The following is a 27,379-nucleotide window of genomic DNA, read 5'->3' as shown; positions in this document are numbered from 1 at the left end:
AGTGATTATATAAAGGAGCACTTACGGTCCTTGTGATAAAATACCCCATGGTAGGACGTTTTAGATTCGAGTCTCACCTCAGGATGTCGTCCCTGCAGAGTTGAGCCTTAATGTGTCTAAACGGTTTGATTTCTTTTTAAAAAATGGAGGTGCAAGATGAAACAATGTTTTTTTTGTGTGGAGGACCACAGTATATCTTGTGTGGTTTTGAAAGAGTATAAAGGTAGGCTTCAGTTCTGTGTTTCACTCTTCGCCATCTAACTTGTGACAGTTGGTGTGAGAGTGGCAACACCAGCATTTAGTGGGGTAGAAATTGGTAGGTGTGCTTTTGTGAGTGTAAAATAAATGCAAAGCTAACAACGTAAGAATAGGACAGCCTGTGCACAATCTTCACTTGTAAAGTCCCACAACTATATTTGTGGTGTCATTTTTACTGAAGATGCTCCAAACAGATAAATTGAGAACGTAACTGTATTCATAGAACAATAGAATTATACAGAATGGAAAAGACCCTTCACCCATTGAGTTTGCACTGACAAAACTAAATCTACACCAGCCCCACTTTCCAGTACTTGGCCCATAGTCTTGAATATTATGACATTTTAAGTGCTCATCTGAGTACGTTTTAAAGCTTGAGGTTTCCTGCCTCAACCACCTTCCCAGGCAGGACACTGCAATTCCCATTAGCAATTGCTTAAAGCATTTATTTTGTCCCCAGGACCCCTCTAAGCCTCCTATCTTTCATCTTAAAATTGTGCTCCCTTGCTGTTGACCCTGCTGTCTCTCCACCCTGAACATACCTCTCATAATCTTCCTCACCTCCAACAGGTCACTTCTCAGCCTTCTCTGGTCTAAAGGAAACAACTAGAGCTAATCAAGCCTCTTTTCATAGATAAAGTGCTCCATCCCAGGCAACGTCCTGGTGCATCTCCTCTGCACCCCCTCCAGTATGATCACATCATTCCTATAGTGCAGAACTGCACACAGTACTCTAGCTGTGATCTAACCAAAGTTTTCTACATCTCCAACATAACTGCACTGCTCTTATACTCTGTGCCACTGTTGATAAAGTATGCCATATGTTTTCTTAACTACCCTATTAAATGATGCTGTCATCTTCAAGCACCCCAAGAACCCTCTTCTTCTGTGCCATTTATTGACCATTGCTTTGTCTTGTTACTTCTTCCAAAGTGTGTCATTTCATACTTTTCAGGGTTCAATTCCATCTGCCACTTCTTTGCCCACTTTCCCAGCCTCTCCAAGTCCTCCTTCAGCCTTCCTGTTTCCTCAATACTGTCCCTTCACCTATCTTTATTTTATCTGCAAACATAGCAACAATACCCTTTGTTCTTTCATCCAGATCATTAATGTACAGCATGAATAGATGTGGTCCCAACTCTGACCCCTATGAAATTCCACAAGTCACTGGCTGTCATCCTGAAAAAGACTCCTTTATCCCTCTTCTCCGCATTCCTTCAGTCAGCCAACCCTCTGTCCATGCCAGTACCTTAGTTAGCAGCCTCCTGAGTGACACCTTATCAAAGACCTTCTGGAAATCCAAGTAGATCACGTCTGCTGCCTCTCCATTGTCTAACATGCTTGTTACTTCCTCAAAGAATTAAAACAGATTTGTCATTTCCATTTGAAATTTTGAAGGGATAGAATCATAGAATCTCTATATTGCATACTCGGCTGAACTACTAGATGTAGCGAGTTCAAATGGGACTATATCCCCAGTCACATCTGAGATTAGTAGAGAGTCAAAAACTGCAGAGTCAGGGAAGGGAGTTATGGCTTGTTGTTGGTTGTGTTGAATTTTAAATCTGTTTTTGTAATGTGGTAAGAATGTAATTGCCTCACACTGCGTTTAATGTTGATTGCAAAAACCACAAGGGAAAACAGGAACCTGTCAAGCCCAACTGAGTTTGTGTTGAGATAGTGTTTGACTCCAAAAGGCGGTGGTTGATATAACATTTTTTGTTTTGGCTGCATTGTCCTGCTTCGACTATTAGTGACCATTCTGTCTGTTCTCAAACAGACCTTTGAACACAGACATCATGAAAGAGGCTGCACAGATCCTGCTGGGCACGCATGACTTCAGTACCTTCCGCTCCTTAAACTCGGAGACTCCCTTCAAATCACCGCTGAAAACATTGCTTCAGGTGGACGTAACTCCTGGTTTCAGCATATCTCTGCAACAGAATTTCCACAGGTAGGAAACAACTCTGGAAATAAGGAATGATCAACTCTTCACTTCCTCCCTGTCATCTGTTTGTGACTTATTGTTGCTTTGTTTTGTCTTCTCCCATGTCCCTGTAACCATTTCTCTGCTGCCTAAGCTCTCGAATGGGTAATCTCATAAATATGATATTCTTCTATTTTCTGGCCCCTCTCAGTGAGCTGCTCTGAGCTACATGTTGTTGGAGCTCAGTTCCAGAAAAGTTCCCAGCCTTCAGTTTTTAGATCCTTACAGTAACTCAACTGGGACTCAATGCAGCAGGCATATTTAAAGTTAAGCTGTGAGATTCCCCTGCGCAGCACCCTTGGTAGTCCTCCAAATGATATCGCTTTGCAGCTTGAACTGGTAAAAACTTGAGGTTCAGATAGAATGAACAAATCACAGTTGCACAAACAATAGTATGGGGAGCAAGTCAGCCTAACTAATGCCTTACTGTCATTAATTGTTCAGTATGTTCATTATGAAATTACTGCAGGGTATCCTTTCAGTCGATGGTGCTGGGAAAACAAGTAGGTTTACTTGTTTTGTTAGTGAATGTTAATGGTACTTAAAGCCCCATTACCACTTTCACATTATGATCAAAGCTTCACTTCATCAGAAATATCTGCATACAGCTCTTAATGCAAAAGTAAAAGACTGCGAATTCTGGAATTTTTCTGAAATAACAACGGAAAATGCTGTAAGATCTCAGCAGGCCTGGCAGCATCTGTGGGGAAGGAAAGAATTAGCATTTTAAGTCTCTGACTTTTTTAACTGTGTTGATAAGTGCTGATGAAAGTTCGTTAACCTGAAATGTTAACTGTTTCTCTTTCCCCAAATGCTGCCAGACCAGCTGAATATTTACAACCTTTCTGTTTATAATCCTACATTCGTCCGCTTGCCTTTTTTTTAAACAATTACTTCTGAAGATAAAAAAATCCCAGTCGTTGATATTGTGGGAATAGTTTGCTTATCTATGTCACCTATCATGTCGCAAAATGGAAGGCAATTTGGGAAGTAAGTGGATGCTGACTCGAATTATGAAATGCCTAAAAACTTGGTCAAAGAGGTGGGATTAATTGGAACCTGAAAATAGATTAGGAATGTGAAGGAGCTTAGGGAAAGAACCCTACACATGTGCTTTAGTGATTTAAAGACGAGGGCTACCTGAAGTAAGATAATAGAATGGGAATACTGTAGCGCCTTGAGTTGGAGGAGCAAAGAGTTGAGAGAGACTGTAATCACAGGAAGTTTTACTATACAGAAGGAGGCCATTCAGCCCATCATTTCTGCACTGGCTCGTTAAATGAGTACATTATTGGCAGAGGTAACTGCAATGACTTTTAAAACAATTTTAAAATGTCCTATTCTAGATGAAAATCTCAAATTCGAAGCATTGGAGTGTGAGCGATGAAATCACAAAGTCAGGAGGGTCAGACTGATTAGTCAGCAAGGTGAGGGCTGATTGGTTAGCAGAATGAGTCTGATGAGTTAGCAGGGCCAGGTCTGATTGGTCAGCCCAGCTTGGCATGGAATAGCAACATATATAGCGTATCATCCGCCGTCATTTCCGCCAACTCCAAATGGACCCCACCACCAGGGATATATTTCCCTCCCCTCCCCTATCAGCGTTCCGCAAAGACCACTCCCTTCGTGACTCCCTCGTCAGGTCCACACCCCCCACCAACCCAACCTCCACTCCCGGCACCTTCCCCTGCAACCGCAGGAAATGCAAAACTTGCGCCCACACCTCCTCTCTTACTTCTCTCCAAGGCCCCAAAGGATCCTTCCATATCTGCCACAAATTCACCTGCACCTCCATACACATCATCTATTGCATCCGCTGCACCCGATGTGGCCTCCTCTATATTGGGGAGACAGGCCGCCTACTTGCAGAACGCTTCAGGGAACACCTCTGGGACGTCCGAACCAACCAACCCAACCACCCCGTGGCTCAACACTTTAACTCTCCCTCCCACTCCACCGAAGACATGCAGGTCCTTGGACTCCTCCATCGCCAGAACATAACAACACGACGGTTGGAGGAAGAGCGCCTCATCTTTCGCCTGGGAACCCTCCAGCCACAAGGGATTAACTCAGATTTCTCCAGTTTCCTCATTTCCCCTTCCCCTACCTTGTCTCAGTTGATTCCCTTGAACTCAGCACCGCCCTCCTAACCTGCAATCCTCTTCCTGACCTCTCCGCCCCCACCCCACTCCGGCCTATCACCCTCACCTTGACCTCCTTCCACCTATCACATCTCTATTGCCCCTCCCCCAAGTCCCTCCTCCCTACCTTTTATCTTAGCCTGCCTGGCACCCTCTCCTCATTCCTGATGAAGGGCTCTGGCCCGAAACGTCAAATTTCCTGTTCCTTGGATGCTGCCTAACCTGCTGTGCTTTAACCAGCAACACATTTTCAGCTCTGATCTCCAGCATCTGCAGACCTCACTTTTTAATGGAATAGCAACAGGTAAGTTTCAGTAAGGATAAAACGCTGACCAAATGAGCATTAGTCTCATCTGCAACAATGATATTTCATGTATGGAGCGACATTGAGTATTTTTGTGATGATCTATCATTTACCATGAGAGAGAAAAGATTAAAATGACAGTGGAATTCTAGTTATGTTTTATGGAATTATGTGTAACATCTTATAACTGTCAGAGATTTCTAGCATGTTGTGCAAGTTTTCTTTATCTTTAAGAAGCAGTATAATCCAAAAAGAATGGTTCACTGAATAATAAAAGTGAGAGCTAACTACAGTGAACATTCTTTTTAAACTAAATGTTTTCCTTACTCCACCTCCTGTTTATGTTACATTATAATGTCAGCACTTTTTTTTTATATTCCCAACATGTATATATGTAACCAAACAGAATAGAATCAGGAACTAAGCAGGCTACCATTTTGGCTGCAAAGTACTTTTCTTTAAGCCCCTTCCTTTATTGCAATGATCGGAACTAAACACTTGAACTGGATGTATTGTTTAGCACACGTATCAAACAGACCCCTTCGGTCCAACCAATCCATGCTGATCATGTACCAAACTATACTAGTCCCATTTGCCTGCACTTGGCTTTTTGCACCATTGATCATTATGGCACTGGCTTGATTACTTGGATTCACAAGCAAAGATAGATTTCTCTCTTTCCAAGTTCTGCTTAGACTCAGACTGACGTAGCTGATGTTTTGGGAACTGTATAGTCACTTTGATTCCTGAAGTTAATGAGAATTCCAGATAATGGCAACATTTGCTTTGCAAAGTGGTTTTCCAACTCGGGTGGACACCATTCACTAGCGAGAGCACTTGAGAGCTTTTATCTCACAGGAGGTTTTGAGCTTGAGTAGGAGCAGTAAACTTGCTTTTTCTCACTTAGTGCATTGCACCTCATCCAATAGTTCAACAGATGGCTTTTTTTTAGATGTGAGCTTGATTAAGCAGTGCAGATTAAGGCACAGATCCACATTGCAGTTTGCAAATTTTGCAACTGTTTAGCTGAAAGGCACAAACTCCAGCAAGAATTCTCACATCCAACATGTGTTGAGAAGTCAATGAGATCCCTGTGTGGTCAAATATTTTCTGCATCTCTGGCTGGAAAAAATCAGACAATGGACAACAATTTTCTTCAGAATTTGAAAGTAAATTATCATTCCAAGTTTATGGACCTATTGGAGATGTTATGTGGGATGCAATAAGACTTCCCAAAAATGTTTTAAGTTTAGGAGTGTGCTGGTACTGCCCAGTATCTAACTACATATTTTAGTCTAACCCTGGTCTCCGAAATCAATCTTCCCTTAGAGTTATAGAGTCATATAGCATGGAAACAGACCCCTTCGGTCCAACCAATCCATGCTGATCATGTACCAAACTATACTAGTCCCATTTGCCTGCACTTGGCCCATATTGCTCCAAACCTTTCCCATTCATGAACTTATCCAGATGTCTTGTAACTGTAACTGCATCCACCACTTCCTCTGGCAGTTCATTCTAAATATGAACCACTCTCTGTGTAAAAAGGCTGCCCCTCGTGTCCTTTTTAAATCTTTCTCCTCTCACCTTAAAAATATGCCCCTTAGTTTTGAACTCCTCTACACTAGGGTAAAGATACTTGCCATTCACCTTCTCTATGCCCCTCATGATTTTATAAACCTCAATAAGGTCACCCCTCAACCTCCTACACTCCAGTGAAAAAAGTCCCAGCCTTTCCAGTGTATTTTTATATCTCAAACCCTCCATTCCAGGCAACATCCTTGTAACCTCAGGGTCTATATTGACAAATATAGACTAAGACAATACCTGATCTGTATGGGAGGCAAAGTACAATTTAATGCATTATTTTATTTCACAGCAAGTGAACATGAACAGCAATATTAAGATCAATCTTTCTCAATTAATGTAACTTTTCTGAATGTAATAAGATAAAATAATGAACTAGTTACACGTCTGCATGTCTGTGCATTTCCCTCAATGATTTAAAATAACTGATTGTTATTCTTCAGAAAATGATCAAAGCTTGCACAGGCAGCATTCTGTCTAAAAGCCTGTTTGACTTTCAGCTCTTGCTGGTTCTGTCAAGTGTTTTATTTTTAATCTCTCTCTGTTTACAGCTAAGAAGGAACCATAGGCATCCCAGCACAAAGACTGTGGGGTGTTTACTGATTGTTGAAACAGGCTAACCAAATTTATTACTTCCAGGCTTTGAGGAAATAACATCAGCACTTAACTTGTTTGCATTTAGCCACACATCATTTCATTGACATTTTGTAAATTGTATGGTGGCACTTGCTTTAACACATAGTTAAAAGTTTCTTTTTCAAAATCCCTTCTGTGGAAATATTGGTGAAACCATTCTGAAACCAATTAAAACAATGCCACTTCAAATTCAGATCACTGACTCTGTGTTTTTTTTAGGTTTCTTATATAGTGAAAGCTAAATTATTTGTGGAAATGTGAGGTATTGAATTTCTGGTTGGCACTGTACTTGAGGTGTCAGTAGACTGTTTTAAAACTCGAATTATCGATCGCAAATCTTGAAATTTGTAGAAATTTCGATCTTGAGCTTAAGGCTTATATACTAGTGTTGCAAAGGGAGTTTTACGTCTCTCCCACATAGTGTCACAGCCTTGTGGCTGTGTTTTAAACCTCCTTTTTTTTTCTTTCACTAGGAGTATAATTACCTCTGTTGACCATCAGAGTCCTGGTAATATCTCAGTACAGAATTTCCATTGCCGAGATCAGCTGAGACCCGAAGCTCTGAAATTCCCTCCATAAATCTCTCCTCTCTCTCCTCCTTTAACACACTTCTTAAAGCCTACACCTTTGTTGAAATTTGCTTGTTAATAACACCTAATGTAGCTTTATGTCTAATTATTGTTTGTGAACACGAGTGTGAATTGCCTTGGAATATCTTTTTCGTTAAAGATTTTATATAAATACTGTGCAAGTTGCTACAAAATGAAGTGTCAACTTAAAATGATCATATGCCTGGAAAATATGAGTTTTAACATCCATCTTCATAATTAGGAACATAAAAATATTTATGAAGTAGCAAATGCTTTTCTTTAAAATGTAAATTCTACACGTAATATTCAAGACATTGAATTCTGGATTAGTGGTGCTGGAAGAGCACAGTAGTTCAGGCAGCATCCGAGGAGCAGTAAAATTGACGTTTCAGGCAAAAGCCCTTTTACCCTTCAAGACATTGAAGTCTTGTTCAAAACGTGCAACTGACTGTTCCTTGGACCCTCAAACTAATATAAGAAAACTAGGAGTTTTGAACATTTGCCAAAGATGTGCATTTGCATTTGACATGGGTTCTGTTTCATTCTGATTTGTCAGTTTGTTTTAAATATAGTGCAATCTCCAGGGTGTCCCATTTCCATGCAACTCTGTCAAATCTGCCCATTTCCTACTATTGTTCAGTTCGCCTTAAGACACCAATCCCTCTGTCTTCCCTCTGCAGGGCCATCAGTTCAGTTTCCTTTCCAAACTCAATTTGTCCATTCATCTTTTCTGCCTTACTGGGTCCGTTTTAGAGGGACAGTCGATCCTATTGAGCTCTAAAGGAGCCAGTATTTGAATACTATTTACATCAATTTTACTTCTGATACGTTTTGGGCTTTTAGATGATTCATTTGGGTTCAGCTTCATTGGACACTCGGGAGAGTGAACCTTGTGCCCCTTGCTAATCAATATGTGTCTTTACCTCAATATAGTCGTAGCAAGTCTCGAGGGCTAAAAAGAGGACCTACGTTTAATTATTGATGTGGTTTGAACAAATGAAGCCAATGGGTGAGGCTTAAGGAATTGAAGCTCTAACTTGGGAAATCTTGCACAAAAAGAAAGCAGTCAAGCTGAAGACATGAGCAATAAGCTGCATGTTAGCAAATAGGATTTCAAGGGTTAGTTTTATGTTGTGAGTCAGCACAGGAGAAATAAAGCTGTCAGTCTCCTTTGTGGTTAGCAGTCCATTTACTTGCTTTAATGGTCAGTAGGTTTTAATTAGTGGTATATAGCCTGATGCTAGAGTGACATGTTCTTCCACCTATTGGAGATGAGAATATGTAGCTTGCTAAGTCCATTAAGCCACAAGACATTTAAGATGGATTGTAACTCGTGACATTCACAGATTCAAATGCGTGACAAGGCAGCAGAGTACTGGAAGGTTTAGACAATGTCATAACCATGACAGTGAGGCTTGTGGTCTTCAAGTTACAGTTCTGCAAACAAAGCCTTTGAAAACAGCATTCCTAGGTTAATTAGAAAATGCATCTGGTATTAAAAACCGCGCACTTCAAAGCATACTACATATCCATTCAGATTTGCCGTTTTATGTCTTGTCAGCTCCAGTCGATGTAAATATAAAATACTGACCCGTGATGGCTGAGTGAATGCAGCTTATAAATAAGTTAGGGGGAAGTCATTAGACAAGGCCTTTGCTTACAGGAGTTAATTCATTGACCCAGCCTATCTGAACTTTCATCCAGATTTATCAGTAAGGGTCTGTCCAGTCTTTAGGATTCTGACAGCAAAAGAAAGACTTTGCTATTCGCCAGACTTGAATTGAATTTATTGTTATGTGTACTGAGGCACAGTGAAAAGCTTTGTCTTGCGAGCAATGCAGGCAGATCAGAGTTAAGTAGCAGAGATAGTAAATAATAGGTAAACAGCGGCAAAAAAGAAAAACAGAGTTACAGGCGAATGTTCAGAGTTTCTGAGTCCATTCAGTATTCTAGCAACAGTAGGGTAGAAACTGTTGTGAAACCGGCTGGTGTGTGTGTTCAGGCTTCTGTACCTTCTCCCCAGTGGTAGAGGTTATAGAATAATATTGCCAGGGTGAGATGGATCTTTAAGAATGCTGGTGGCTTTTCCTTGACAGTGGGTCTGGTAGATGGATTCTATAAAATGGGAGATTGGCCTTTGTGATTGTCTGGGCTGAGTTCACCATCCTTGTAAAATTCTGTAAATCCATATTTTAGATTAGAATCAGTCTGACCATTGTGGCACAGTCTCACACAGCACAGCCCACTTCTTAAATGCATTATCTGGGCTGACATGATACCAATTGTTAAAGTTCACTTGAGAATGTAACTTTAAAAATGTTTTGTGATTTACATATGAAAGAACTGAAACCAACATAGTCATTCTAAAAGATGAGAGACTTAACAAACAATCCAGGTCTTTTTCAATATAATTTCAGTTACATCACACTGTAACTGTCTTACGATCTTATACTCCACTACCACCTGATGAAGCTAGTGCTTCCAAATAAACCTGTTGGATTATAACCTGGTGTTGAATGACAGGTAGGTTGACACAAACTGTGTGTTGGATTCATTTGAGGGTTGAAGTATTGAATTGCAACTAATGAATGAAAGAGCATGTATATGCTGAGCGAGTTCTGATTAACATAGTCATCAGACAAAGAAAACTATGCCTCTTGAAACTAACAACTTACATTTAAGTGGAACCATTAGAACATTTTGAGCATTGGGGAGCATTATCAAATAGAATCTAATGCCAAGCCACAGAAGCAGATAGAAAGGCAAGTGACCAAATGATTGGTCAAAATTGTAGGTTTTAAAAACTATTATAGAAAGGGAGAGAGAGGTGAAGAACTTTAGGGGAGGAATTCCGAGCTTAGCGCCGATGTGACTGAAGGCATGGCCACCGTTGGATGAAGCCCCACCCTAAAGAGCTGTCAGCCAATCCAAGTCTCAATGGTGAGGTGGTGTCATGTATGCTGGTTTCCAGGTAAGTTGGTATTTTGGATTAGTCTGCCTGCCAAACCTTGGCTTGGCAGATGAAAAGAATGTATAAGGTGGCTACCTTCACTGGATACAGGGGACAGTCTCAAAAGAAGTCAATCCACACTTCCTACCCAGTAGTAGTCTGCTCAGTGAAAACTGCCAAATTTCTGTTTTGCCTTGGCCATTCCCCAACCTGATGTTTCGGTACGACAGGCTGAATGGCCTCCTGCTCCATAGTGATTCTGTGTGTATTATTGTAGCTGAGGTGGAATGAGGTCAATAATTGAATTGAGAGCCTCAATGGGCCCAAAGGTGGATGGGCTGCCTGACGTCCTTCCCTCCCACTGTGATACGGGAGGCAGGTCAGGTAGCAGGCTTAGCCACTTGTTTTATTTTTTTGAGCCTACCCCATCTTCAAATATGCCACTGTGAGGGGGTGTAAAATTCAACCCCAGAAAATCTGCTTTGATGATGCTGGCAGAGGGATAAATATTGGCTGAGGGAGAACTCCCCTCCTCAAAACAGTGCGCTGAAACACCCCGGAAGGTTCCACCCACCATTGAACTGGTTTTGAAATATAGTTGCTATTATCGTGTGGGGAAATGTGGTCAAGTAGTTTGCACACAGGAAACCCCCAGAAATAGCAGTGTGACAAATGAGCAGATAAATGTTTGAGTTAGCGTTGGTTTATGGATAAGTGTTAGACCAGGATGCTGGAAGAACTTGCTTCCTGTTACTGTAGTAGTAGCCATGGAAGCTTTTATATCCACCAGGGGGTAGACAGACAGATGGCTTGAGTTTCACATCTTATCTGAAAGTTGGTTTGGTCAGAATTGTAGCACTCCCCCAGTATTGCATGCCCATATTTTGGTCATGTGTCTCTGCAGTGGGTCTTTGCTCACAGGCAAGACTGCTACCACTGAACCAGAGAATAATCCCCTTTTCTTGGCCAAAGCTAGTGGGCGGCACGGTGGCACAGTGGTTAGCACTGCTGCCTCACAGCGCCTGAGACCCGGGTTCAATTCCCGACTCAGGCGACTGACTGTGTGGAGTTTGCACGTTCTCCCCGTGCCTGCGTGGGTTTCCTCCGGATGCTCTGGTTTCCTCCCACAGTCCAAAGATGTGCGGGTCAGGTGAATTGGCCATGCTAAATTGCCCGTTGTGTTAGGTAGGGGGTAAATGTAGGGGTATGGGTGGGTTGCTCTTCGGCGGGTCAGTGTGGACTTGTTGGGCCGAAGGGCCTGTTTCCACACTGTAAGTAATCTAATCTACATTATAGGTTCCACATCCTGTAACAACTTATTAAATGCATTGTGTGAAAAAGTCTCCCTATTACAGCTGAATCAGATATGTACTTATTGTAGATTTGTTTTGTTTGGGATCAGTGTTTGGAAATCTGTGTTGATGGTTGATATCCATTCATGCTGTATACATGAGAAACATCTGTAGATGTGGTTTAACAGAGAAACGGACTTGGCAGAGCTCAAAATGCCTTTAAATACCTTGAATCGAAAATCTTCCAAAGCTGAACCTTGTTCCTGTTTTGGGATAACTCATTGCATCTATTCTCCTCCATCATTTTGTCATTTATCACCAATAGTTTAATACAGAGATTCTGAGCACCAAAAATACTCTTCCTTAGCCAGCTTCCAAGAACTCTAGCCAAAGTATCTTGTCATTTGTTTGCATTTGCTTATAGCTCTCTCAGCTCTGCATATTTTCCACCTAAAGAACAAGTTTTCCAAACCAACTCATTCCCTTAGGGCCCAGCTTGAAATTTAGCTACAATTCCAGCTGACAGTTTTTGTCAAGCTGCCTCTCATCTCACTCTAAGGAGAGGGGAACAATCAGTTCCTACTTTCCATTTGTCAGTAATAGGGTGCAAATGTTGGATATCACCTGAGGACAGGGTTAACCTAAGATGATGATGTCTGCCATAGTTAATTAACTATCTGGCACTCCTGATCTAGGATTTACATAAAGAATTGTCCCTCCCACACAATTGTGTTTGAACAGTAAGCTAGGTTTTTCCAAAGAGTGTAATTCTGTACCCTCATCAATTTCAGTTCCTTCTGCAAATACCTGGAGGGTGATTTGTTGGGTTTAGAGAGAACCAGGGCTGACGCAGATGGAAGTTTCATCTCACTATGCGAATGTTTTCCAAAAGATGCTATTTAGACATCTATATGGTGCCAATCCTGAGTTCTTATTCATCCATAAATTGCTAAAGCACTTCATGAGTTAACAAAAGTAAACTTTGTTAGGGGTCAGCTGCCACAAAATAGCATTGACTTTGGTTCAGATCACTAAATGGATCCCTGAAGGTAATTTTTCAAATCTCCCAGCTCAGCCGCCATTGTGTTCTACTTCAATTTTAAGTATCTTTTTTCTTAATATTACACACTCCATTCTGTCCCTGAATCCCTCTGTCTACGTTCAACTAATGTAGGTGCTTTTCAATTCTCTCAAAAGATATCAGTCACTTTCAGGCCTCAGTGTCCAGTTTCTCTACTCCATCACCCTTGCTGTTGTCTTCCAGCTGCTGCCTACAGGTTGGCCTCACAGAGAAGGCCTCAAGCTATTCCCCATTCGGTTTATTCTCAGCAGCAAACTGGGCTGTCAGCCCTAGGCTTGGCCTTTGGTATTTTAGATTTCACGGTGTCCCACAGGCCTTTCACTCAGCTGATCTGCATTATCCAGGACAATTCTATTTACTTCTGAAATAAATCTTTCTCCTGACTGACAGCAGACTGACTTATATATAATTAATTTGGCTAGCTTGCCTGGCCTGGTGACAAGTAAATTAAGATATTCTTTGGTTTATGCTCCAAATTAATTTGGTGCAATCTTCCAGATTAAATTTATTAAAGCCTCTGTAAATCTTCTCTTCCACACGATAGCAACATTGAAATCAGTAATTCATTGGGTGACAACCCCAGCCCACCGGCCAAAAAAAATGCTGTTATTGTGTGCAAGTTGTAAATTAATCCACAAAATCATTCTGGCTCTATTTCTTTCCATACTCTAGTTTCTGGAGAATGTGTAAATCTCAAATTTAGACCACACTAACCAAGACTAAAAATAATCTGTTCTGTACTTACTTGGTAAAAGAGGAATTGTCATTTGGAATAAAAAATGTCTTTAAACAGTGAAGTCCTATTTATTTTTAATGCTTTGCCTCCCATTCTTCGTACTCTATATATTTCACCTCATTCAGAACTCTGCTGCTAATACCTTATCCACTGCCAAATCCTGCTCAATACTTGCCCTAAGATCATTTACACTACAGAAGGGAGCCATTCACCTCATTATATCCATTCCAACTCTCTGCAGAGCTCTTCAGTTAGTCACTTATCTTTAACCCCATATCCATCCCATTATTTTTGATCATTTTTGTTTCCACTCCCATCGGGGGCGCCAGGTTCCAGAGGTCATTGCCACTTACTGCATAGAGTCAGAGCGATAAACTTCTCTCCGTGTCTGCGTGGGTTTCCTCCGGGTGCTCCTGTTTCCTCCCACAGTCCAAAGATGTGCGGGTCAGGTGAATTGGCCATGCTAAATTGTCCATAGTGTTAAGTAAGGGGTAAATGTAGGGGTATGGGTGGGTTGCGGGTCGGTGTGGACTTGTTGGGCCGAAGGGCCTGTTTCCACACTGTAAGTAATCTAATCTAATCAAACAGATCCTTTGGTCCAACGTCCGTGCTGACCAGGTATCCTAAATTAATCTAGTTCCATTTGCCAGCATTTGGCCCATATCCCTCTCAATCCTTCCTATTCATGTACCCATTCAGAAGCTGTTTAAATGTTGTAAGTGTACCAGCTTTCACTATTCCTCTGGCAGCTCATTCCACACATGCACCACCCTCTGTATGAAATGTTGCCCCTTAGGCCCCTTTTAAATCTTTTCTCTCTCACCTGAAATCTATGCTCTCTAATTTGGACTTACCTGCACTGGGAAAAAATACCTTGGTTATTTACTCTATCCGTGCCCCTCATAATTTTATAAACCTTGATAAGGTCACCCCGCAGCCTCTGACATTCCAGGGAGAATAGCCTCAGCCTGTCCCTATAGCTGAAGTCCTCCAATCCTGGCAACATCCTTGTAAGTCTTTTCTGAACCTTTTCAAGTTTCACAACATCTTTTCTATAGCAGGGAGACCAGAGTTGAGCACATATTTCAAAAATGGCCAAACCAATGTCCTCGAGAGCCACAACATGATCTTTCAACTCCTATACTCAATGCTCTGACTAATAAAGGCACACATACCAAACACCACCTTGACCACCCTGTTAATTGCGACTCCACTTTCCAGAAACTATGAGCCTTCACCCCAGGCTTCTTTATTCTGTGTAACGCCCTGCCCTGATTTGCCTTACTAAAATGCAGGACCTTGCATTTATCTAAATTAAACTGTAACAGTCACTCCTTGGCCCATTTGCCCATCTGATCAAGGCCCTGTTGTAGCCTCCTTCACTGTCCACTACACCAGCAATTTTGGTATCATCTGCAAACTTACTAACTGTACCTCCTATGTTCACATCCAAATCATTTATACAAATGACAGAAAGCAGTGGACCCAGCACTGATCCTTGCAGTACACCGCTGCTACCGGGCCTGCGGTCCGAAAAGCAGGTCTCCACCACCACCACCCTCTGTCTCCTATCTTTGGGCCAATTTTGTATCCAACTAGCTAGCTCTACCTGTACACCATGTGGTCTAACCTTGCTAACCAGTCTACCATGCAAAACCTTGATGAATGCCTAACTGAAGTCCATGTCGACAACATCCACAACTCTGCCTTCATCAATCTGCATAAAGAGGTCTGCCTGACATCTCTCTATACACTCCTGACCCAGAATCTAAAAATCTATGTCCACCAGAACTGCAGCAGTTTGAGGAAACAACTCACCATTACCTTCTTAGGAGTCGGCAATAAATACGAACAACTAGCAAAAGTCCAGATCCCATAAAGAAAGGAAGTTAATGGGAAGGGATTTTTATTGTCTACTTTATTTCAGCCTGTCATAATCTTGTACACCTCTATTAAATCTCTCTTCAATCTGCTTTGCTCCAAGGAGAACATTCCCCAGCCTTCCCAGTCTAACCTGTACTATGAGCCCCTGTGCTTAAATCTCCTCAACAATATTCAGATCTTTCTTAAAGTGTGGAGACCAGGACTATTATACATTACTTTATTTGGAACCAAATCCAAAGTTACTAAAGGTTCACTATGACTTCTCTACTTTTGCACTCACTTTCATGACTTATGAAGCCCAGGATGTCATACACTGTGCTAATCACACTCTCAATATTCCATGTACGGTCCTCAGTTTCTGCACTCTCTTTAGTCCTGTGCCATTTATTGCTTCTCCACATTCCTTTTGTCAAACTGCATTACCTCACACTTCTCTGCGTTGAATTCTCTCTTTGCTACTTGTCTGCCCATTCTGTTCACCTCGCTCTGTTCTATTGTAGGTAACTGATGTCATCCTTCCATATGCCACCCCTTCCAAGTTTGGTATCATCGGCAAATTTTAAAATGTTACTCCCTGTTTCAAACACTAAGTAATTCACGTAAAGTAACAAAAGTAGACATCCTGGCATTGATAATTCAGGAACATCACTTAACATCCTGCAGTCTGAAAAATAACCAGCTACAACAGTTTGCTGTTTCTGTCTTGAAACTAACATTTTATCCAATTGGACAACTGAACCTGTGAAATTTACCTACATTGGCTTCTGTTTCAGGAATGCTTCAGATTAAAGTTCTAAATATTGTATTTATGTCTTTTCTTGGTTTCAACTCTCCTGATCTTTGTAACTTGCTGCAAACCTATGCTCTACACCCTCCTTAAACATGCCTGGCCTCGTGTGCATCTCTCATTTCGCTCCACCATTGACAGCCGTGCCTACACCCACAGAGGTCATAATTTTCTGGAGTTCCCACCTAAAATCTTTTCTCTTCATTCCTTGTTCTCTGCTCCTTTAAGACTTTCCTTTAAAATACCTCTTTTGTTTGTTGTCTTTTTTTCCTAATGAGTTGCTACATAGTATCTTAAGAGTTTGTTTTACATGGAAGGCTGTCTAACTGCAAGTTGTAACTGTCGAATATAATTGCCAACCACATTTATTTTCACCCAGCTGCCTACATCTATTCTGCTGTAATGCTGGCTTCTTTATAAACCCCCAACTTATGGCTTTCTCTTGAAGGCAGGAAGTAAGAGTTTAGAGAGTGGGGTTACTGAGGTGCTGTAGATCTTTTGTAATGTATTTGTTCAGAAATGTTATTACACAGCTCTGGAGCAAGTGTGACTTAAACCTGTACCTCCTGGCTCAGAGGCAGGGATACTAACACCATGCCTCAAGAGCCCTTATCAAAGTGCTGAATGTATGCTCTGGGAGGGTTTCCCTTCACCATTCAATTCAGGGGAGGATCATACCTATGTAAACTTTACAAGCTTTGATGAGGATTAATGCTTGTATTTACCTTGACTGACCTTGTGAGGTTATTAATATTATTTTCTGCATTACCTAGCAGCTATCGAAGATAATGCATATTCCATTGACTGTATTTGCAACCTTCATTGATGATGTTTGCACCATCTTTTTATGTGGCTTCCTGTTCCTAGCCCACAAAAATCTGGTCCTTACTTTGACAAGAAATACATTTATGAATCTGTCAGAAACCTGAGAACCTTATTGATACCAATCTTCCTCCTTTGGCACAACCTTTATCAATCCGAATCCCTCCTTAATTATTGTTCTTTGCACATGCTCCATTCACTTTAGTTGCCTTTGTCAGTAAAACTATGTCCAGCAGTTTTATTTCTGACATCCTGCCCCACATAATCAAATAGGCCCTTTCTAGAGGAAGCTGAGTGATAGTCACATGAGTATGTAGAGATCCCTGTCCTGTCATTCGTTCATAAATAAGAAAACAAACCAGTCTATGGCAGGTAGCAAAGAGTCAGATCAGTGAAATAATTGGCCTTTCAATGTCTTCGACTGTGTGCGCATATAATTGTACTACATTTTACATAAGATTAGATTAAAGAATATGAGGGGAAAGATTTCAATTTCTACGGTGTGACATGGAAATCCAATATAAACTGATTTATTCAAACTTTACTTATCATTACTTATTTCATTATATATTTAAAAACATTGAAAGCTCTGGGTCAGCAGCGTAAATATTTATTTCCAAGTCAAATTATTGTTACAATGCAAGTGTCCTTGAATTTCAGCAAAGTACTAAATTATTGGGTTTTTTTAACATGGTTCAGTTGATGCAATTTCAGCTTGAATTGATTTTTCTTAAAAGATAAATCATACTCAGCACTGTAATTGCCTATTTTTCAAATACGTGTAAAATAAATTCTGACGTGACATTTTTATTTCACTGCTACACTAACTTAGTGCGGTTGTGAGCATTAAGATGAGGCACAGAAGAATATTAAAGGCCAATGCTAGCAGCTGCTTCCATGAGCAGGCTCACTGTTGCTAAGCAACAGGAAGAAGTGTGTCTAAAGTGGTAATGGTACCTGACTGGAAAATGCTTTGGAGTAACAAAGCTTGTTATATACCAGGGCAGCAGTTAAGGAATCTATTATTTATCTATTGCTATTTAGCCTTTAATGCTGTCTTAAAACATCATCTAAAATGTAACCTAAAATAAGAATAGATCAAAGCAGGAAGTCGCAATCGCCATTAAGAATAAACTCAGCAAATCTCGGTGAGAAATCTATGTAACTGTGTGTGTTATAGATCCACTGTATGTAATTCTCACAAATCTCCCATGCCCAACAGATAGTGCTCAGCTAGATTGAGCTTAATGGGCAAATTTGTTTAAATTAGTAGCATTTATTTGAGCTTTAGGTTTTTGCTACGACAAATATCTGTTAACTTGAGTTTAAAATTGTTTTAATTACAAGAATGCATTGTGGGAAGCCATTCAGTCAATCAGAGCTTGCCCATCTGCAATAAATCTAAATATTATACTCTGATTATGTTTTTAGCTTCTGCCATCATCTTTTCATTCTAAATGTTTGTCCTTCAAATTAATCTCACAGATGATTCCCAGCCTCTGATATCAGGGGTGCTTTCATTTGTCCTTATGTTGAAGTTCAGGAGGGAAACTAAACATTAAAAAAAGGTACAGATGCTGGAAACCAGAAATTGCTAGAATAGCAGGTCTGGCAGCATCTGTGGAGAGAAATCAGTGACTGTTTCGGGTCCAGTGACCCTTCTGCAAAACTTCAGTTTTTTTCAGCATTTCTATTTTTTTTTAAGGTTTCTTTTTCAGTTTCCTTCAGCCATAGTTTCTGTCCTGCTCTTATACAAAGGATGCGTCCCTTCCTTTGAACTAGCTCAATACATGAGCTCCTTACCTGGAAGGTGCAATAGGAGAACCTTTATAAAGACTGCAACAATTCAATTATATCATTTACCACCAATTTTACAAGGGCAGCTAGGAATGGGCATTCAGTACTGAACTTGTCAGCTCCCCCATATCCCAAGAATGACAATTACAAAGTATATTGTTTGTTTGATATAAATAAGGGACAAGCAAATATTGTATACACAAAGCAAAGGAGGCTGAAACAATGATGGAGCTATAATGTGTTAGACACACAGCTGGATGGTTTCCATTGATGGCTGGTTCACTGCCATTTTCAGTTTGTGAATAACGTTCTGATAAATTCATCACCATTTGCTCTCACATTGTGAACTGCGTTAATGGAGTAAAGTGCAGAATCCAGCACAAAGCTCGATCTCTGTTTCCGACCGTGTCTTCTGGTTTATTTAATGGCATCAATTCCTGTGTGTTTTTTACACTAATGGCAATCATCTGTCCGTGTCATGGGCTGCACTCCATTAAATGTTGGCAGAGAGTTAAAAGGCAGCAATTAAATGCAATCTATTTTGGCTCAGTGAGTGTATGTATCACATTGTTTTTCCACGTTTTGTTCTTCTCCCACTCATCTGGTCTCCTAAGATGCGCACCTATTTATTCCAAACCTTTATTAGGACCAGTCTTTCTCTACTTCCCTCCCCTCTACACCTGAAGGTTTTGCTCATGATTTCTATGGACATTGGTTGCACTCAATATCTCAGTGATTTGATTGTTTCTTCTGTGGGTCCAGGCAGAGAATAACAACAGGTTTATTACGTTGTTAGGTGGTGAAATAATAGTCTGGTTAAACCTACCCTATCCTTAGCGGCGGCGTGGTAACTCAGTAGTTAGCACTGCTACCTCTCAGCACCAGCGACCCAGGTTCGATTCCACCCTTGGGTAGTTGTCAGCGTGGAGTTTGCACTTTCTCCCGTGTCTGCACGGTTCCTTCCTACAGTTCAAAGATGTGCAAGTTAGGTTGACTGATCATACTAAATTGCCTATAGTGTCCAGGAATGTGCAGGTTAGGCGGATTAGACATGGGCAATGCAGGGATACAGGAATAGGGTAGGGGAGTGAGTCTTGATGGGATGCTCTTTTAGAGGGTTGGTGTGAACTTAATGGGCCAAATGGCCTGTTTCCACACAGTAAGAATGCTATGATTCTATGAAAATATCCACACGTGACACTTCCACTCCTAATAATTTAGGAATAAAAAGTTGCTGAATTTTTCCCATCCAGGATTGTTGATGGTATCTTGTTTTCACAGTTTCTCATGCTGATGCTTTGAATTGTTATCTGACACTCAAAGTATTTGTCCTTTCAAACCATTGTGATTTACACAAAAGGTATGTATTGAAAGCATTAATATATGTATGTCAGAGGATTAGTGATGATCTGAAAGACGGTGAAACCAGTTCTGATTTCAACTTCCTCATGTTTGGACCCCAAATATTTGAATGTTTCAGAATAACAAGCCAATCACCATTGCTTACAAGATGGCGGGAGTAAGGAAATGCTCACTTCCTCAAGGCACTGGTAGCTACATCCTCACCAAAGGAAGTGTAGACTCAGAAGCATCTAGATCATGTGGATTGCATCCTGAGGCAATCCTGTTTCATTATCTGGACAGAACCTCATTGGGAGCATGTGCTGCATTTAGGGCTGAGATAAAAAGGAATTTCTTCATTGATGGGAGTGATTCATCTGAATTCTCTACCCTTGAGAGCTACAGAGGCTCAGTCAATGAGATCAGTAGATTTCCAGATACCACTGACATCAAGGGATATGCTAGTGCAAGGAAATGACTCTGTGTCAGTTACAATTTAGAATGGCAGAAGAGGCTCAAGGGGTTAAACAAACTATTCCCGCTTCAGAGTTGAGTGGAAGACACTTATTAACTATGAAACCCTTGTGGTCAGGGGATAACAAGGTTCCAACAACTGGATCCTGGGGCTGTGGTGCTCAGCTCAGGAGAGGGCCCACTGCTTGGTGCAGGGGAGGTGGCTGGGCCCTCTGTGCTCAGGTTAGGGGATTGGGGCCCAGTATGGTCATGTTGTGGTCTAGGCTGGGGGTGCAGGCCAGGAATAGCACTAAGGCCCCATGATTTCAGGTCTTGGCCTTGTTTGTGATGAGATAAATGCAGTATTTATTTCAATCAGGAGCATTACTTCACAGTTTGCTGCTGACCCTTCTACCAAGGCAAATCATTTCACCATATATCCATGCACTTTGGGAGCTTTATCTGAAAGATTTGGCTGAAAAGTGGCAAGTGGGCCACACAAATGCCAGATAATGACCATTTCCTGCAAAAGAAAATCTGTAACTATTGTTCCTAGAGATTCAGTGGTGTTACTATCACTGAATCCCTCACTATCAACATCCTGGGAGTCACCATTGACCAGAAACTGGGCGCACCATATAAATACAGTGTCTGCAAGAGTAGATCAGAAGCTAGGAGACCTGTAACAATTAACTCACTACCTGATTCTCCAAAGCCTGTCCGCCATTTACAAGTCACCAGTCATGAGTGTGATGAAATACTCCTGACTTACCTGGATGGGTGCAGCTCCAACAACACTCTAAAAGCTTGACACCATCCAAGACAAAGCATCCAATTGACTGGCACCACATTCACAAACATTCACTCCCTCCACAAGCGAAGAACAATAGCAGCAGTTAGTACCATCTACACGATGCACTGCAGAAATTCACCAAGGCTCCTGAAACAGGACCTTCCAAACCCAGGACTACTTACATCTAGAAAGGCAAAGGAAGCAGATACGTGGGAACACAACCCCTGCAAGTTGCCCTCCAAGCCACTCACCATCGTGACTTGGAAATATATCGCCATTCTTTCAGTGTTGCTGCCTCAAACGCCTGGAATTCCCTCTCTTGTGGCATTGTGGGTCCGTCTGCAGCAGATTTTTGTTTTAAGATTGGATTAGATTCCCTACAGTATGGAAGCAGGCCCTTTGGCCCAACAAATCCACACCTACCTTCCAAAGAGTAACCCACCCAGACCCATTCCCCTATCCTATACTTACCCCTGACTAATGCACCTAACACTATGGGCAATTTAGCATGGCCAGTTCACCTGATCTGCATACCTTTGGATTGTGGGAGGAAACTGGATCACCCAGAGGAAACTCCAGACAGACAGTCACTCAAGGCAGAAATCAAACTCGAGTCTCTGGCGCTGAGGTAGCAGTGCTAACCACTGAGTCACCGTGTCACCCAAGATGGATTGCAGCATTTCGAGAAGGCAGCTCACAATCATCTTATCAAGTAGGGACATGCAGTAAATGGTACCTGTATCACATAAATGAACAAAAAGACAGCATCTTAGATATAATTACAATTGTAGAAATATCTGAGTGAAGGAATTTGAAATTGTAGTATATCTTAACTGATGAAGAACCTAAACCTTCCTATAATTGCACCCATCTTAGAGCCATTCACCTCATAATAGTTTGTTCCTGGCATCTGACAACTGCTGAGAAATTAGTATTTTGAAAAGGTATTGTGTTCATGGGTATATTTTCCTTTGTGCATGGAATATGGGTGTAACCGGCAAGACCAGCATTTATAGCCTATTGAAATCTCCTTTGTAAAAGTGAGGGGTGAGCTATTGTCTTAAATAGCTGCAGTAGCTATGATGTACACACATTTCTAAATCAGGATTCTGTGTAATTTGGGGATTGTGCAACACATGCAACTTGGAGGTAGTGATAAAAAAAAGTCCCCAAAGAACTGCGGATGCTGGAGGTAATAACATTCCCATACACCTGCTGCTCATATCATTTGCTGTGATAGAGATCACAGATTTGGAAGGTGCTGTTGAAGGAGCTTTGACAAGTGGCTGTAGTGCATACGTGGGTATGGAAGAGTAATTCTAAATGGTAAGCTTAAAACTGCTGCTGAGATGACCATAAGATTCACTTATTTTTGAATCTTTCATTCATGTGAAGAGACAGCTTCTAGAAACACTATTAATGTAGTTTTATAAGTCACTATTAGGTTAAAAACTTGGTGTACCTCTGCCTGAGCAGGAAAATATTTATTTCTCATTTAACATTTGCACCTTTGAAGAAGTGGTGTGAAATGTGTGGACGTAAGATTGAAGGCGATTTAGCTGTTTGAATCAGAAATTAGCTAGCTGAAAGAAGACAGAGGGTGGTGGTTGATGGGAAATGTTCCTCCTGGAGCTCAGTTACCAGTGGTGTGCCACAAGGATCTGTTTTGGGGCCACTGCTGTTTGACATTTTTATAAATGATCTGGATGTGGGTGTAGAAGAATAAATTTGCAGATGACACTAATGTAGGCAGAGTTGTGGATAGTGCCGAAGAATGTTGTGGGTTACAGAGGGACATAGATAAGATGTAGATTCAGGCTGAGAAGTAGTAAACGGAGTTTAATGCAGAAAAGTATGAGGTAATAACAGAAATGCAGAGTACTGGGCTTCTGGTAGAATTCTTGGCAGTATACCAGAATTCTACACTGGTAGAACAGATGAACAGAGAGACCTTGGTGTCCAGGTGCATAAATCCCAGAAAGTTGCCGCCCAGGTTGATATGGTTGTTAAGAATACATATGGTGTGTTGGTGTTTTTGATAGGGGGTTGAGTTTCGGAGCCATGAGGTCATGCTGCAGCTGTACAAGACACTGGTAAGGCTGCACCTGGAGTATTGTGTACAGTTCTGGTCACTGCATTATAGGAAGGATGTGGAAGCTTTGGAAAGTGTTCAGAGGAGATTTACTAGGCTGTTGCCTGATATGGAAGCAAAATCTTAGGAGGAAAGACTGAGTGAATTGAGGCTGTTTTCTTTGGATAGAAGAAGGGTGAGAGGTGACTTAATTGAGACATATGAGGTAATCAAAGGTTTGATAGGGTGGACAGTGAGAGCTCTCTTTCTCGGTTGGAGAAGGCTAACACGAGAGGACATGGCTTTGAATTGAGGGGCGATAGATTGAGGACTGATATCAGGGGTGGTTTCTTTACTCAGAGAGTAGTAGGGGTGTGGAACAGCCTGCCTGCAACAATAGTAGACTCGTCGATATTAAGGGCATTTTAATGAGCATTGGGCATACATACAGATAATAGTGGAACGGTGTAGGTTAGATGGGTATCAGATTAATTTCGCAGGTCGGTGCAACTTTGAGGGCTGAAGGGCCTGGATTAAGCTATAATATTCTATGTCGTATGTCCTGTGAAGCCTGTAGTAGGGCTAAGATGTGAGAGCAGAATTAGGCCATTTTGCCCATTAAGTCTGCTCCACCATTCGATCATAGCTGATTGGTTACTATACCCCATTCTCCTACCTTCTCTCTGGAACCATTGATACCTTACTATTCAAGAACCTATCTATCTCTGTCTTAAATCCACTTGTGACTTACCCTCCAAAGCCTTCTGCAACAATGAGTTCAACAGATTAACTGCCCCCTTGCTGAAAACATCTCTCCTCATCTTAGTTCTAAAGGGTTGTCCTTTCACTCCGAGGCTGTGCCCTTGGCTCCTAATCTCGCCACTGTATTCAAGCCTGTCGGTATCCTGTAAGTTTCAATCAAATTCCCCCCTCATCCTTCTAACCTCAGTCCAGTATAGACCCAGAGTTCTCAATCATTCCTAACATGACAAGCCCTTCATCTCTGGTATCATTCCTGTGAACCCCGTCAAAGGTCAGCACATCCTTCCTTATATGTGGGGCCCAAAACTACTCTCAATTCCAAATGAGGTCTGTCCAGAGCCTTATTCAGCCTCAGCAATACATCTCTAGTCTGGTATTCAAGCTCACTTGAAAAGAATGCTAATACTGTGTTTGCTTTCCTAACCATCTATTAATCCTGCATATTAATCTTAAGAGAATCTTGAACTTGTATTCCTAAGTCTTTTTGTGCTTCAGAAAATAGTCTACATCTCTATTCTTCCTACCAATGTGCATGACCTCACACTGTCCCATATTGTATTCTATGTGCCTCTTCTTTGCCCACTTGCCTAGCATGTCCAAGTCCTTCTGCAGCCTCCCTACTTCCTCAACACTACCTGTCCCTCCACCTATCTTTGTATCATCTGCAAACTTAGCAACAAAGCCCTCAGTTCGTTCATCCAGATCATTAATGTATAATATGAGCAGTTATGGCCCCACCAGTTACTTGCAGAACTCCACTAGTCACTGGCTCCCATCCTGAAAAAGACCCCTTTACCCTTTCTCTCTGCCTTCTGCCAGTCAGCCCATCTTCTGTCCTAGCCCTTAAAACCATGGGCCCTTATCGTGTTTAGCAGCCTCCTGTGCGGCTTCTTGTCAAAGGCCTTCTGGAAATCCAATTAGATCATGTCCACTGGCTCTCTGTTGCCATGGTTACCTCATCCTCCCCTTAGTATGTTTCCTTTTCATTCATAGAGTCATAGAGATGTACAGCATGGAAACAGTCCCTTCAGTCCAACCTGTCCATGCCGACCAGATATCCCAACCCAATCTAGTCCCACCTGCCAGCACCCAGTCCATGTCCCTCCAAACCCTTCCTATTCATATACCCATCCAAATGCCTCTTAAATGTTGCAATTGTACCAGCCTCCACCACATCCTCTGGCAGCTCATTCCATACACATGCCACCCTCTGTGTGAAAAAGTCGCCCCTTAGGTGTCTTTTATATCTTTCCCCTGTCACTCTAAACCAAGCCCTCTAGTTCTGGACTCCCCAACCCCAGGGAAAAGACTTTGCCTATTTATCCTATCCATGCCCCTCATAATTTTGTAAACCTCTATAAGGTCACCCCTCAGCCTCCAACGCTCCAGGGAAAACAGCCCCAGCCTGTTCAGCCTCTCCCTGTAGCTCAGATCTTCCAACCCTGGCAATATCCTTGTAAATCTTTTCTGAACCCTTTCAGGTTTCACAACATCTTTCCAATAGGACAATAGGAAGGAGACCAGAATTGCACGCAATATTCCAACATTGGCCTAACCAACGTCCTGTACAGCTGCAACATGACCTCCCAACTCCTGTACTCAATACTCTGACCAGTAAAGGAAAGCATACCAAACGCCTTCTTCACTACTCTATCTTCCTGACTCCACTTTCAAGGAGCTATGAACCTGCACTCCAAGATCTCTTTGTTCAGCAACACTCCCTAGGACCTTACCATTAAGTGTATAAGTCCTGCTAAGATTTGCTTTACCAAAATGCAGCACGTCGAATTTATCTGAATTAAACGCCATCTGCCACTTCTCAGCCCATTGGCCCATCTGGTCCAGATCATGTTGTAATCTGAGGTAACCATCTTTACTGTCCACTACCCCTCCAATTTTGGTGTCATCTGCAAACTCACTAACTGTACCTCTTATGCTCACATCGAAATCATTTATGTAAATAACAAAGTAGTGGACCAGCACTTCCTCCGCTGTAATGTGGACATTTTGTCACCATCTATTTCCCTACAGTCTATATCTTCCATATCCTTTTCCACAGTAAATACTGATGCAAAATATTCATTTAGTATCTCTCCCATTTTCTGTGGCTCCACACAAAGGCCACCTTGCTGATCTTTGAGGGGCCCTATTCTCTCACTAGTTACCCTTTTGTCCTTAATATATTTGTAAAAAGTCTTTGGATTCTCTTTAATTCTGTTTTCCAAAGCTATCTCGTGTCCCCTTTTTGCCCTCCTGATTTCCCTCTTAAGTATATTCCTACTTCCTTTATACTCTTCTAAGGAATTCTTAGAAGAGTCTATCCTGTCTATACTTGACATATGCTTCCTTCTTTTTCTTAACCAAACCCTCAATCTCTTTAGTCATCCAGCATTCCCTATACCTACCAGCCTTTCCTTTCACCCTGACAGGAATATACTTTCTCTGGATTCTTGTTATATAATTTCTGAAGGCTTCCCATTTTCCAGCCATCCCTTTACCTGCGAACATCTGCCTCCAATCAGCTTTCGAAAGTTCTTGCCTAATACCGTCAAAATTGGCCTTTCTCCAATTTAGAACTTCAACTTTTAGATCTGGTCTATCGTTTTCCATCACGATTTTAAAACGAATAGAATTATGGTCGCTGGCCCCAAAGTGCTCCCCCACTGACACCTCAGTCACCTGCCCTGTCTTATTTCCCAAGGGTAGGTCAAGTTTTGCACCTTCTCTAGTAGGTACATTCACATACTGAATCAGAAAATTGTCTTGTACACACTTAAGAAATTCCTTTCCATCTAAACCTTTAATACTATTGCCTCCTGGATTAGCCCCAGAAACTCCTCCCATTGCCTTCCTTGCGAGGATCCGTTTCCAATCAACTCTGGATAGCTCTTCCCTCATGTCTTTGTAGTTACCTTCATTCAGTTATAATACTGTTACATCTGATTCCAGCTTCTCCCTCTCAAACTGCAGAGTGAATTCTATAATAGTATGGTCACTGCCCCCTAAGTGTTTCCTTCACAGTCAGCTCCCCAATCAAGTCTGCTTCATTACACATCACCAAATCCAGAATTGTCTGTTTCCAAGTGTGCTCTACCACAATCTGCTAC

At 41.6% G+C, this 27,379-nt stretch overlaps 1 protein-coding gene across 2 annotated transcripts in view; it reads left to right on the top strand.

Moving 5' to 3' along the window:
- pusl1 (pseudouridine synthase like 1) overlaps window positions 1–27,379 on the top strand; it is a 92,588-nt gene that overhangs the window by 39,513 nt on the left and 25,696 nt on the right. For both annotated transcript variants that reach the window (XM_060852161.1, XM_060852160.1), the window contains exon 5: window positions 2,039–2,212. In XM_060852161.1, the coding sequence (XP_060708144.1) occupies window positions 2,039–2,212 (174 nt within the window). The remainder of the gene's footprint in view (window positions 1–2,038; window positions 2,213–27,379) is intronic.

This window comes from Hemiscyllium ocellatum, chromosome 37 (genome assembly GCF_020745735.1).
Source record: "Hemiscyllium ocellatum isolate sHemOce1 chromosome 37, sHemOce1.pat.X.cur, whole genome shotgun sequence".
NCBI classification, from domain to species: domain Eukaryota; kingdom Metazoa; phylum Chordata; class Chondrichthyes; order Orectolobiformes; family Hemiscylliidae; genus Hemiscyllium; species Hemiscyllium ocellatum.
This window is presented reverse-complemented; position numbering and strand designations above follow the sequence as displayed.